The sequence below is a fragment of the Myxocyprinus asiaticus genome, chromosome 50 (genome assembly GCF_019703515.2).
Source record: "Myxocyprinus asiaticus isolate MX2 ecotype Aquarium Trade chromosome 50, UBuf_Myxa_2, whole genome shotgun sequence".
Lineage (NCBI taxonomy): Eukaryota > Metazoa > Chordata > Actinopteri > Cypriniformes > Catostomidae > Myxocyprinus > Myxocyprinus asiaticus.
In genome coordinates this window covers 13,855,201-13,870,543 of record NC_059393.1, presented here as the reverse complement: position 1 = coordinate 13,870,543, position 15,343 = coordinate 13,855,201, and the positions used below count along the sequence as shown (strand labels likewise).

The 15,343-nt window shown below is 38.5% G+C and overlaps 1 protein-coding gene across 1 annotated transcript in view; it reads right to left on the bottom strand.

Moving 5' to 3' along the window:
* LOC127439304 (single-stranded DNA-binding protein 3-like) overlaps positions 1-15,343 on the bottom strand; it is a 110,107-nt gene that overhangs the window by 69,895 nt on the left and 24,869 nt on the right. The window contains exons 3-4 of the mRNA XM_051695558.1: positions 11,304-11,365; positions 1,634-1,718 (exon numbers count right to left, since the gene is read on the bottom strand). Of these exons, the coding sequence (XP_051551518.1) occupies positions 1,634-1,718; positions 11,304-11,365 (147 nt within the window). The remainder of the gene's footprint in view (positions 1-1,633; positions 1,719-11,303; positions 11,366-15,343) is intronic.

Here is a 15,343-nt window from a genome sequence, read left to right as displayed (position 1 = left end):
TCAGAAGTTTACATAAACTTTGTTAGTATTTGGTAGAACTGCCTTTAAATTGTTTAACTTTGATCAAATGTTTTGGATATCCTTCCACAAGCTTTTCACAATAAGTTGCTGGAATTTTGGCCCATTCCTCCAGACAGAACTGGTGTAACAGAGTCAGGTTTGTAGGCCTCCTTGCTCACACGTGCTTTTTCAGTTCTGCCCACAAATTTTCTATCGGATTGAGGTCAGGGCTTTGTGATGGCCACTCCAATACCTTGACTTTGTTGTCCTTAAGCCATTTTGCCACAACTTTGGAGGTATGCTTGGGGTCACTGTCCATTTAGAAGATCCATTTGCATCCAAGCTTTAACTTCCTGGCTGATGTCATGAGATGTTGCTTAAATATATCCACATAATTTTCCATCCTCATGATGTCATCTATTTTGTGAAGTGCACCAGTCCCTCCTGCAGCAAAGCACCCCCACAACACCATGCTGCCACCCCCATGCTTCACGGTTGGGATGGTGTTCTTTGGCTTGCAAGCCTCACCCTTTTTCCTCCAAACATAATGATGGTCATTATGACCAAAACGTTTAATTTTTGTTTCATCAGACCAGAGGAAATGTATCCAAAAAGTAAGAGCTTTGTCCCCATGTGCACTTGCAAACTGTAGTCTGGCTTTTTTAAGGCGGTTTTGGAGCATTGGCTTCTTCCTTGCTGAGCAGCCTTTCAGGTTATGTCGATATAGGACTCGTTTTACTGTGGATATAGATACTTGTCTACCTGTTTCCTCCAGCATCTTCACAAGGTCCTTTGCTGTTGTTCTGGGATTGATTTGCACTTTTCGCACCAAACTATTTTCATCTCTAGGAGACAGAATGCATCTCCTTCCTGAGCGGTATGATGGCTGCATGGTCCCATAGTGTTTATACTTGTGTACTATTGTTTATACAGGCATTTGGAAATTGCTCCCAAGGATGAACCAGACTTGTGGAAGTTTATTTTTTTCTGTGGTCTTGGCTGATTTCTTTTGATTTTCCCATGATGTCAAGCAAAGAGCCACTGAGTCTGAAGGTAGGCCTTAAAATACATCCACAGGTACAACTCCAATTGACTCCAATTAGCCAATTAGCCTATCAGAAGCTAATTGGCTAAATGGCTAATTGCCTAAAGGCTTGACATCATTTTCTGGAATTTTTCAAGCTGCTTAAAGGCACAGTTAACTAGTGAATGTAAACTTCTGACCCACTGGAATTGTGGTATAGTCAATTAAGTGAAACAATCTGTCTGTAAACAATTGTTGGAAAAATTACTCGTGTCTTGCACAAAGTAGATGTCCAAAACTATAGTTTGCCAATATGAAATCTGTATGAAATCAACTGATATATATATATATTACTTACTGTTGCTATATGCAAAAATGCAAATTTTCAAAAAGACAAAAGGCAAGGGCATATAAAACAGTTCTTTCAGAACTAAAAAAAAACAGAATGATGACCCAAAGCTTAAGCTAAACAGCATTGCTAACTGCAATCTCATAGTAAAGTTGCTCATTTTGGTGAAACCCCACACCAAGACAAGAACCTCAAGTTATACCTAACCCCCCTGGCTTCAACTCCATTGCTTCAACAGTGAAGATAAAAAAGGAACTTACATAGTCGTGGAAAGCCTTGGCCTCGCTGGAATGTTCACATGTCTCCCGTCGATCTGGAGCTGCACAGTACAGATCCCAGAATACACTGCAAAATAAGGCAGAATAAACAAAGCTGAGTATCAAATACATGGATGAACTTTACAGAACTAGACAGCTGTCTTGTCACAACGCACAGACAGGCTGTGGTCCACTTTACAACACCATGTGAAAACGGTATGGCACAGTTTTTTCGAGGTAGAGCGATCAGTATTTCAATGTATAGCGATATTGTACCTCATAATTCTGTATAATCTTCCAAGAATCGATTTACTTAGTTATAGTTACTAATTAATAAGTTATATTAAGCACCATTCAGAGCAAGAATGGCAAAAACAAAACTGTGGCATTAGGTCAATGAACACGGAGTTCTATTAGACCAAAACGCAGAACAAGCAAAGTATATAAGTGTATACCTAATTTAGTTTGGAAGAATGTCCGTACAGATCCTCTGCTGGAATGCAAGTTTTTACTTAATGATGATAAACATGGTGGAAGCAAGGTACTTATTCTCTCGTGTCTTTTTACTGACACTAACATGACTATGCTCTATGCTTCTATGGTTCTACGATGAAATTAAGCAGGACATTGAGCGTAAAGTACTTAAGTCAAATGAAGATAAGTGAGAAACAAGTGAGTAAAATATCGCAATACATTGCAGTTTTGAATCAAAATGCACTAACCAAAATAAAGAAATCGCAACACAGTTATCGATATAATATCGTATCGACAAGTTTCTGCTGATTCCCAACTCTAGTTTGAGGCCCAGTTGTCCTTTGTCCAACTATTTTGAACTAAAATCAGCTTCTATTCTCAAATTATAATCTTTACCACTTTGAGGAACAATGTAAAATGGATTTTCTATCAGTATCACCCGTTAGAACTTGTCAGCTTCTTTCAAAGCTGGGTCACTGCATCATAACCCATGGATAGCTTCCCACGTTATAAGGTACGACCTGTGTGGCTAATCAATTAGGCTTGATATTTGTTAATTAAGGAAATACAGTCCTTAAGGGCTGCTAGGGGGAGTAGGTTTCACTCCAAATGGTCCCTTAATTACTTCATTGAAAATAAGTCCCTGTTAAACAGGTCGGCATTAAACCGCTCTCACTCTTAAGATATTGACTTAATGGATGCTTCATAAAAGCTGCTGAAACAGGACTTAACAAAACAAATGCAAGTTGTTCTATCTTCCGAGGCAGCACTTTTTTCTGCTGTGCATTATTTTTGCTGATGCAACAAAATTTGACTTCTGCTCTGAATGTGGTAAAAAGCTTACGCTTGATGTGACAGATTGCAAAAAGGACAAAATAGGCCGCTCACGGCAAAGCGACAGGTCAATGGGGCTAATCAGCTTCCTCCCATTTCAAATATCTTGCCGTGCAGTGTAAACCATGTGCTGGATTTGTGTTCGTGAGCATAACGTAAAGGATAGCTTATGACAGGTTTTATAAATCACTCAGTGTTTATGGGCGAAATACGAGTGCAAGGTTAAACAAAGCCTAGCTCATCAGACTACAGATTGCAGTGAAAATCAAGCGCAAGAATTTGAAGATTTAGACACTTAAGTCACACTTCACGTCACTGTATAACATTCAAAATATAAAACCAAGTGGCATCTGTAAACAAATGATGCTAGAGCTTTTCTCAGAACAAACTTCACTTTTCTGAGCCATTTTTGCAATTACTTTTAACCAAATGGTTTCAAGGTGATTTTTAGTGGATGTATGATGTCATATCCCCTCAAGTGCACAAGTGCCCTAGCAGAATATCCACAGGTATAGTTCATCATGACATTAACTACACTGTAAAATCTAATTAGTTGACCTTACTTAGATTTTCAAGGAAATCAGTTTGCATGATTTTCTAAGTAAACATACTTATTACTAAGTAAACTGAATGTAATTTTTTAAGTAATGTTAACTAGTTACAAGTAAGCTTAACTCATCTATGATTAAAGTATTGTTGTTTTGATTTATTTAAATTGGGTTATAACATGTCTTATACAGTATAAGGGAAATTATGACTAGACACTATGTTAGCCATATGGCACACTGGACTCTACTCAGTACTTCTTAGTGCACATAAATCTACACTTATGTAAAGTACAACTGAGTCAAGAAGAATGGCTTAAACTTAACAGGCTCCAGGTTCACCAGAGGTAACACTAATCACCCTCATGGTGACTTCACATAAATCTCAATTATCAACCAGCTACAACAAAACAAAAACAATAGTCATAATAATTCAAACTAAATATATTTTTTAAATAAAAAAATATATATTATTTTACTACATAAGTTCCTTTGTTTCGAACAAATAAACATAATTTATTCAAGCGCAAGGGTTTAATGGGTATTCCACACAGCCGCAATTTTGTACTTGGTAATTTTGAGTTAGTAGTACTCCAAGAAGTTTAAAGAACTGTATTTGAGTTATGATTCCAAAATGTGACATTTCAAGTAATATTTAATTAGCACCACTTAAATGTTTTTATTAATGACAACTTTAAGATTTAGAGAGTAACAGTGACTTAATTCAAATGAGTAAGAATAGTACAAACTTAAGATTAATTTGAATAAACTATTTTTTTTTTTATAATTTGAGACTACTATTAGTATTTACAGAGGACATGTTCCTTGACAACCAGAAAGTGTCCAAATCCATTTTTGTCTTGGTTTTGAAGAATATGTATTGTTTTATAATTTTAAAGTACATGAAAGTAAGTTTATACTGTATTTCTTTAAATAAAATGCCACTTGGTTTGCTATACTGTTAAATAATGTGAAGACATTTGTACACTTGAGTTTGACTTAAGTATCCTTTAATTTTTGGGGCCACTGTACATACAGATTAGGCTGAGATTGCTTGAAAAGTGAAAGCATATCTCTAACAATGGTTAAAATGATCTACTCTGCCTTATAATTGAGGGAAAAGAGGGAAGGAGATAGCCAAGATACAAAAGAAGTAGAATCCAAAGACAACGTGATGACAAGGACCATAGGTGAATGAGTGACTGAGTAAATGGGTGCTCACAACAGGAGGTACAATACATTAACACCTCAAATCCTATAGAAGCCATAAACAAGGAGACAAATAAAACGTAAAAGGAAAGAGGGGAAAAAAAAAGTAAGAAAGGCACTTTGACAGGAGGACGTCATGCCTGTTCAGCAGCCCTCAGTCATTCCACAATAAAGCCGGTCTGCATTATCATATCTATCAGCTACCGTTAAAGAGATTGCTGCTTTGTCAGAGAGCTGCTGGAGGGAGACAGCAAGACCATCTCAAATCCAATCAGGGTGCAGGGGAAATGAAATAAGATGCCAGTTACACTTTGTTACTGAAAAGCCGCAACTAGGAACACATCAAGGTGGGAGGAACGGCGACCGCGGGCTGCGTTTTTGAAAAAAAAAAAAAAAAAAAATGTCTTTGACTACCTTGATTGAACCAGGAAAACTATTTAATCCTTGTGAACATTTGCATGGGAGCAATAGCCAACAGGAGTTGTGGGAAATAGAGTTGGGTCTTTAAAATGGTGGTGTAATGACACATATGAGTGACTGTTTAAGACATATGGAAGTCTAGCACATGTGAATATTAGTCTCCTGTTGTAAGTGTGAAATGATTAAAAAGTTTGCCATTTGGGATTTTTCTTTATTCCTTTATTATATAAGCGAATATTGTTCCAGAAGATAACATACTCTATATTTTATAAAACATAATAGACTTTTGCATTTTCTGAAGAAAATGTGTGTGGGGGGGGTGTTTGCAAATGGTTTTTAGTGCATTGCCATGTGGTTGCAAGGGTGTTCTGGGAGGTTGCTTAAGGTCTCAATATACTTCATACAAAATCGAAGAATGAACAGGTGTGGGGGCCTGGATAGCTCAGCGAGTATTGATGCTGACTACCACCCCTGGAGTCGTGAGTTCGAATCCAGGGTGTGCCGAGTGACTCCAGCCAGGTCTCCTATGCAACCAAATTGGCCCGGTTGCTAGGGAGGGTCGAGTCACATGGGGTAACCTCCTCGTGCTTGCGATAAGGGGTTCTTGCTCTCAATGGGGCGCATGGTAAGTTGTGCATGGATCGCAGAGAGCAGCATGAGCCTACACATGCGGAGTCTCCGAGGTGTCATGCACAATGAGCCACGTGATAAGATGTGTGGATTGGTGGTCTCAGAAGCGGAGGCAACTGAGACTTGTCCTCCACCACCAGGATTGAGGTGAGTAACCGCGCCACCACGAGGACCTACTAAGTAGTGGGAATTGGGCATTCCAAATTGAAAAAAAAATAAAAATAAAAAGTAAAAAAAAAAAAGAATGAACAGGTGTGACATCATTTAGAACATCTGTCCAAAAAGGAGGTGTTTTTGAGTTAATTTTGGTGGTTCGTATCAGCTCGCAGGGGCAAACTTTTAGGAAAACTTCTGACCGGCTGCTAAACCCCTTACTGTCTTTGGTCCACATCACTGGTAAGTGTGACCTGGTGCTCCACCTCCTTTGAGGCTGACAATTAATTCTGCTTACGTTCTTCAGACAGTCAAAATCAATCAACATGAACACACCGGCCGCGTAGAGTTATTAACAAGCTGGTGCAAATTTACCTTCATCTGTTCAATTATTCACATAGAAAGATTTTACAAGAACATGTAATGTGATTCATTTTTTGTTTATTTAGTCTACAAAAGGAATCAAATATATTCAAATACTCTCAGGTGCTCATTCACTCATGTGCCATCTGCAGCGAGAAAGCCATTCTCACATCTGCCCAAAGAAAGACATGCCTCTCTTATTGTCTGTTTTTTTCCCCCATTAACACTCTTTTATACACCCATTTTGCAGTGGAATCATCATAAATTACAATAAAGTTTGAGTATAATCGGCTCATACTATGGCCGCAAATAGCGTGTTGTTAGCTCAATAGCTCCATGAATTCAGAATCTAAACAATACAAATAAACATTTCACTGCATATATAACTTTAAATCATCATTGTGGTTGAAACAGTTTATTTTACTGACCTTATGTGAATTCTACTCATAAAATGATTGATCACTGATAACACACTTTACTGTCAAATTAGTTAAGGTTTTACATGTCTTGAGTGTCCTCATATTTAAATGTACCTCTAAATGCCGACCCACAGCGCTGTGGCCGGCGTCTGAATGTTCGCAAACATCATACCGTTGCTTGGCTGTTTCGAACTTCTTTTTACCCCTGAACGAAGAACAAATAAGAACTTTTTTGAAAAAAATTTTTTTAAATACCCACCCCCAAATTTTTATGATATTATGGTCCCTAGATGCAACTAAGATGCCTTCAATTTAAATCGATGTTGTTGTTTTTTTTGCCATTTTATGATCCACCAGGCAAAAATCTTAAGTCTTAAAAAAGAATGGTCAGAAACATGCTTTACAAAAGTATGCAAATGCAGATGCGAACACTTTGCCAACACATTGCCAGTCCGCGTCCAGTTGAATATGCTTAATTATGTGCGTTCTTGCGTTACTGAAGCAGTAACAAACCTCAGTACTCAAGGGGGCAATAGAGTTACCTTTAAAGTTGTGTGCCATAAAACTAGATGCATTATTATTCTGGTAAATTGCGATAAATATATTGACTTTAACTTACTTGCTCAGCAATATTCTCTTCAAACTGTTGCTCCACCATGATAGTAGTTGACTTGAAAGACAAAACTCAATGTAGAAGCAGCAGTTCACACTAAAGGCAGATACAGTGCCCCTTGTGGCAGCACTGAGAATGTAACGCGTACTTGCACTGTGTTATGAATTGCGGTATGACATTTTGGAACAACAATGCACATAGCATCTGCGTTCACATACTTGCATATAGTATGTTTGCGTAGAGCAGTGCACGCATGAAGCAAATTTCACCATCATAACAGTATGCACAGACTGTCCATGTGATGCCTAGCTGACTCTGCTAAAAGAGTATCACAAATCAGAAGTAGTTTGCATGTGTCTAACACGTCCATTTGGGCTTGGGGTCAAAAGAGCATACTTTGCAAGGCTGAGCACTCAACCATGCGTGAGACGGAATGACGCACGGAAAACCAAAGTATACAGAAGAGAAAAATGCTGTAAGACAATAAATAAAAGAAATAATAGCTTTAGGTCTATTTATTACCACACTAAGGTTTTATTTGCTCACACCATCAATGATCTAATGTATAACACAACTTGACCAAAGAGTTTATCAGCATATAATGTAAATCAGCTGCTTTGTAATTTCCAGGAAGTCTCCCTATACTCGGATCTAACAGATGTAAACTTCTAAAGTCAAAGAAAATAATAGTAAAAAAAAATATGTAGTATGATTATTCTTGATAATTCAATGTTTTCTGTATGTTTTATTTACATCCAAGGCGCCAATAAGGCATACATGTCCACAACACCCAGTCGCTTTTTGTTTTAATCAACGGTTTCCTATCGGTTTGTGGTTGAGCTCAAATTAAAGTGTTTTGGAAGTAAACGCTTTTGTTTGGTTTTTCTGTCGTGTCTATTGATCACAATGAGTAATGTCAGCCTAGGGCCATCTGAAAGTAAATTCATGCTGCAAAAAAATTTTGTTGCTTGACTTTCTCCTCTCTTCTGTGGCCAAACGTAGACATTGATTAAATAAACCTATGCACAAGATTAATCGCAAACGGTCGTCCTTTTTTGCGATCCACACCTGCACCCTGACTAAACCAACACCCCCCAATGCACCCCTTGCTCGCCTTACAACAGATGTAGATGACTGCCCTGTCCCTCACACCAAACTTTGTCAACCCCACCCCCCCACACCCCTTCTGCCCCACCCCCGAGCCTGGTGCTACCATTCAAACCCCCTTACAACAGGAAACTGCCTTAGACAGAAGAAAAAAAATGAAGGGGGCAGGGAAGGAGATTTGGCTGTTTAACACAAAGACTGGAATGCAAGGAGTTAATCCTTTTGAGGGCTCTTCCGCAAACAAAGCAAAGGCCTCCAGACAAAGGTTGGTGGTGGGGTGGAGGGTGGGGTATGCATAGGAGGGGAGGGGTTGGCTTTCCTTTACCATCTGGCCCTTTTGTTTGGGGGAGGGGGGGTTGGTGAAGGAGGCGTTACCCATCGGCCCCTCCGAGTCCCTGAAACCCTGGCACGACCCCCCACCTCCACGTGCTATAGGCCCAGATGGACGCCCCTCCGATGGTGTCAACACCACAGAGGGACCCTTCAAACCTTACTAGACACCAAATAATCTCTCAGAGGGGAGCAGATAATCCAAGACTGAGAATAAATGGTGATAAATGAGCACAATGCTCTGTGTGAACATGGTCTATAATATATTGATCTCATTCTTGAGGAACAAGCCAAGAACATAACAGGAAAATGAGCCTGGCATTTACAGCTGAAGTCATCACATTACCAGTGGGCCAGAAGTTTACATACACTTTGTTAGTATTTGGTAGCATTGCCTTTAAATTGTTTAACTTGGGTCAAACCTTTTGGGTAGCCTTCCACAAGCCTCTCACAATAACTTGCTGGAATTTTGGCCCATTCCTCCAGACAGAACTGGTGTAACTGAGCCAGGTTTGTAGGCCTCCTTGCCCGCACACGCTTTTTCAGTTCACTCCAGTACCTTGACTTTGTTGTCCTTAAGCCATTTTGCCACAATTTTGGAGGTATGCTTGGGGTCACTGTCAATTTGGAAGACCCATTTGCGACCAAGCTTTAACTTCATGGCTGATATCTTGAGATGTTGCTTCAATATATCCACATAATTTTCATTCCTCATGATGTCATCTATTTTGTGAAGTGCACCAGTCCCTCCTGCAGCAAAGCACCCCCACAACATGATGCTGCCACCCCCATGCTTCATGGTTGGGGTGGTGTTCTTTGCCTCGCAAGCCTCACCCTTTTTCCTCCAAACATAACGATGGTCATTATGGCCAAAAAGTTCAATTTTTGTTTCATCAGATCAGAGGAAATTTATCCAAAAAGTAAGATCTTTGTCCTCATGTGCACTTGCAAACTGTAGTCTGGCTTTTTTATGGCAGTTTTAGAGCACTGGCTTCTTCTTCCTTACTGAGCAGCCTTTCAGGTATGTCGATATAGGACTTGTTTTTACTGTGGATATAGATACTTGTCTACCTGTGTCCTCCAGCATCTTCACAAGGTCCTTTGCTGTTGTCCTGGGATTGATTTGCACTTTTCGCAACAAACTTCTTTCATCTCTAGGAGAATGCGTCTCCTTCCTGAGTGGTATGATGGCTGCGTGGTCCCATGGTGTTTATACTTGCGTACTATTGTTTGTACAGATGAACGTGGTACCTTCCGGTGTTTGGAAATTGCTCCCAAGGATGAACCAGACTTGTGGAGGTCCACAAGTTTTTTTTTTCTGAGGTCTTGGCTGATTTCTTTTGATTTTCTCATGATGTCAAGCAAAGAGGCACCGAGTTTGAAGGTAGGCCTTAAAATACATCCACAGGTACACCTCCAATTCAGTATACCTCCTATCAGAAGCTAACTGTCTAAATGCTTGACATAATTTTCTGGAATTTTCCAAGCTGCTTAAAGGCACAGTTAACAGTGTATGTAAACTTCTGACCAACTGGAATTGTGATATAGGCAATTAAAAGTGAACCAATCTGTCTGTAAACAATTGCTGTAAAAATTACTTGTGTCATGCACAAAGTACATGTCCTAAACGACTTGCCAAAATTATAGTTTACCAATATTAAATCTGTGGAGTGGTTAAAAAATGAGTTTTAATTACTTCAACCTAAGTGTATGTAAACTTCTGACTTCAACTGTACATGAAGTCCAGTCCAACTCGCGCTTCCATTTGTTAACTAGAGATGTTTATGAAATGGTTAGAGAATCCTCAAAAAACAACTTCATGTGTTGAAGGGGTGTCTTGTTCTTCGTGTTCTTCTCTTAGAGATGGACAAAGGACCTTAGTCAGGGTAGATGCCATATTTCATTTGACATGGATAAAAACAAGCCTTTGGCGAATCATCCAACTGTTGTGTACCTTGGTGTCAAACGATCAGCAGACTAAAATATTTTTAGTGGACAAAAATTATGGAACAAACATGGGTTGTTAATATTGGACATGACCTAGGATTTTAAAGGAAGGTGGTTAATGGGACACCTTTATGCAGTTGCCAAGTGATGGTTAGAACATGGCTATGCGGTTGCTAGAGTACTCTGGGAGCTTGCTAGTTAGTTACTTCCTGGCCCAAGTGAAAAGAGCCCACGTGATATTCTGTCCCTAGATATGGCTTAGGTCCATTCCTCTATGTAAGTCTATGGGATTTTTGTGCAAAATAGTAAACAGTAAATCTGATCTCTTAATAAAGTAAAACCTTACTTAACAAATCACACAATTTTAGGTATCAAACATGTCAGTAGCACAAATAGTGCGGGACGAGTTGCGTGGAGAAGTTAAATATGTGGGGTTAGGGGTTAGTTCAGGTCCCTAATCCCAAGTATTAACAACAGTAATAGTGATGCTTGCCTTAGCAATAAGGAGACACCTGCTTCCAAGAGTAATGGACCCACTTTCATGCAAGCCTCTCTCCCTTTGCTGAAGGCTAGCACGGGAGTACCATCAGAGAACGTTAGGGGTTTTGAATTACAAAATCAATACATACCACCACCATGAGTGCAGAAATCCAGGAGGCTCTCCTAATGTGATATTCTTCTCCCATCGGATCTAAAAGGGAGGAAAAAACAGAACGAAAGAGGTCATCTGATAATCATGCATGCACTATGGTTAAAAGCGCCATTACCATGGCAAAACAATGATAAACAAATTCAACATTTATTTTCTCTTGGTTCAGCAACTGGCAAGGGGCAGTAATTTTTGCCCATGGAAGACAAATACTGTACCAGACATCCAAACATAAATATAATCCACCTATCTCTTATACACTATTTCAAGTACAAGACTACCAGTACTTCAGTATCAAGTTGATATTAAAATAAAAACAATGTAAGAATGCCATCTTTCTATAGTACCGGTAGTACAAAGAACTCACTCAATTCGGTACCTGAGAATTGTCACCGCGATCAAGTCAGCCGCAGTTTGAATAGGCACGGTCAAGTCAGCCACTATGAAAATATTGCTCCTATTACGAGAATTATGGTAATCTCCAGGTTAAATTTTCTAATTTTTTCAATAAATTGGCCAGATAATCTCATAAGGTAGTCTAGAAATTATATATTTTTTTTACATATTAACATTTTCTGTCTTTACTGGAAGATTTAGTCATTTAAGTAATTTACGTTAAGTAATCAAATTAAGTAAGGTTAATTAGATTACACCTGTATTTTATGTTCAACTTTCTGGATGTTCACTTAAATATTTGATATTACTATTAAGATGCCTGATAAACTTAATGCAATGTTTACTTAATTTCTGTCTTTGTTAAATTACAATTATTTGAGGTAATGGCTTGTCATTTGTTTCATTGTTGCTCACTTTATTATTAGTTACTTGAATAATTACCTGTAAATGCAATGTTAAAATAGTGAGAAATACTAGAAGGCTAAAAGCCATGCTTTAAATTAAAATATGATTAATTAAATATATAAACAATGTTACTAATTAAACAACATTTTTAATTAAACAAAAAGTTATTTAATTATTTTTCTATTCATATTTCACTTTAATGATGTGCTTTAAATATTAGTTTTTGCTGTGGTATCAATTTTGGTACAGATATTGACTACGGACATTTTTATGTTATGACAACTCTATTTTCAAGTATTAACTAATAGTGATTCTGTGTACCAAATCAGCTCACGTTCACTCCATCCTCACAGATTACATCTACTGTGCCTTCCATTTTAATAGATGCTACTTTTTCAAGCAGACATATTGATCTTATAACATGCCCTGTCCATAACTATGTACCCAAAAAGCTGATATGCATTATTCTAGGTCTCCCTAATGAAAAGGACTGATTAACAACGTTTTAAATTATGTTTGTGTGTGTGTTTGTGCTGATCAGTGCAGAGTTGCATAGCCCCTTGAGGTGTAATGTGTAAGTAGAGGGAGTTTCAGCAGTAATTGTGAGATGGCAAAGGGAACAAGCAGGTGACTGCTCCTTCATTAAGCTCCAATGCACAGGTGCGTCCCTCCTGCTGTGTACCTGCCTGGGCCTAAAGACATCCCCTGTGGTGCACGAGTGTGCCTGCACTATGGTCTCGAGATCTGACGAGTGCTCGCCTAATTGAATGGCAACGGCGGTAATGACGACTGTCGGCGACATGCATGTTGATGCCCTGCCTCCGTTACAAAAATATCGAAACGTTGGTAAACACAGCCATCTGTTTAGTTGTTGACTCTTGTTAACTATTTATTTGGGAAACACAGTATAATTTTGCACGTACAGATCGCAGGAAAAGTTGTATGATTTGTGTTTCTTTTTTTATATTAACATTTTATTGATTAAAAGAAAAACAGGATTGAAGAAACAGAACATACACACACAGAATCAAATTATAACAAATGATATGTCCCTCCCCCTGAACATCCCCCCTCCCCCTACAAACATCTAGTGGTCCAACACAAAATGAAAGTATACACACATGCAAAAAAAAAAAAAAAAAGACAAGAGGAAACACTTTAAAAAAATATATATATATATAATAATAATTAATTATACACACACACACACACACACACACACACACACAGTTGTGCTCAAAAGTTTGCATACCTTTGGAGAATTGGTAATATAATGTACCATTTTTAAGAAAACATGAGTGAGCAGGCAAAACACATTTATTTTATTTCTTATGGGATTCATATTCAGCTGTAGGTTATAACAGAATGGCACAATCATAAAACAAAACATGGCAACAAAGAAAAAAATGAAATGACCCCTGTTCAAAAGTCTGCATACCCTTAGTTCTTAATACTGTGTATTGCCCCCTTTGGCATCAATGACAGCGTGCAGTCTTTTGTAATAGTTGTCTATGAAGCCCCAAATTCTTGCAGGTGGTATAGCTGCCCATTCGTCTTGGCAAAATGCCTCCAGGTCATGCAAAGTCTTTGGTCCTCTTGCATGAACCACACGTTTGAGATCTCCCCAGAGTGGCTCGATGATATTAAGTTCAGGAGACTGTGATGGCCACTCCAGAACCTTCACCTTTTTCTGCTGTAACCACTGGAGGGTCAACTTGGCCTTGTGCTTAGGGTCATTGTCATGCTGGAAAGTCCAAGAGCGTCCCATGCACAGCTTTCGTGAAGAAGAATGCAAATTGTCTGCCAGTATTTTCTGATAAGATGCTGCATTCATCTTGCCATCAATTTTCACATGATTCCCCGTGCCTTTAGAGCTCACACACCCCCAAAACATCAGTGAGCCACCACCATACTTGACAGTGGGGATGGTATTCTTTTCACTATAGGCCTTGTTGACCCCTCTCCAAACATAGCACTTATGGTTGTGATCATAAAGCTCTATTTTGGTCTCGTCACTCCAAATTACAATGTGCCAGAAGCTGTGAGGCGTGTCAAGGTGTTGTTGGGCATATTGTAAATGGGCTTTTTTGTGGCATTGGCACAGTAAAGGCTTCTTTCTGGCAACTCAACCGTGCATCTAATTTTTGTTCAAGTATCGTTTTATTGTGCTCCTTGAAACAACCACACCATCTTTTTCCAGAACAGCCTGTATTTCTCCTGAGGTTACCTGTGGGTTTTTCTTTGTATCCTGAACAATTCTTCTAGCAGTTGTGGCTGAAATCTTTCTTGGTCTACCTGACCTTGGCTTGGTTTCAAGAGATCCCCGAATTTTCCACTTCTTAATAAGTGATTGAACAGTACTGACTGGCATTTTCAAGGCTTTGGATATCTTTTTAGATCCTTTTCCATCTTTATAAAGTTCCATTACCTAGTTACGCAGGTCTTTTGACAGTTCTTTTCTGCTCCCCATGGCTCAGTATCTTGCCTGCTCAGTGCATCCACGTGAGAGCTAACAAACTCATTGACTATTTATACACAGACACTAATTGCAATTTAAAAAGCCACAGGTGTGGGAAATTAACCTTTAATTGCCATTTAAACCTGTGTGTGTCACCTTGTGTGTCTATAACAAAGCCAAACATTCAAGGGTATGTAAACTTTTGATCAGGGCCATTTGGGTGATTTCTGTTATTATTATGATTTAAAATGGAGCCAAACAACTATGTGATAATAAATGGCTTCATATGATCACTATCATTAAATAAAAGACATGAAAAGTTTTTTGCATGATCAGTCATATTTTCTAAATCAATGCCAAAATTTCACAATTTCTGCCAGGGTATGCTACCTTTTGAACACAACTGATATATATATATATATATATATATATATATATATATATATATATATATATATATATATATATATATATATATATATATATATGCGCATTTAAAACTACAAATCTCCCCCATTGCCCCTCCCTGAGAACCTTCTAAAAAGGCGAAATAGTTGCCCCATTTTTTTTATTAAATAACTCCATATTACCTCACCTTCTATATGACATTCGTTCAAATGCCGCTACCCTGCCCATCTCTGTATGCCACTCTTGAAACGAGGGTGCTCCAGCCAACTTCCAAAATATCAGCCAGACCAATATATCAGCCAGACAGATTAATCGGATTATTTTTATCCATTTTAAGATTATCGGCATTTTAA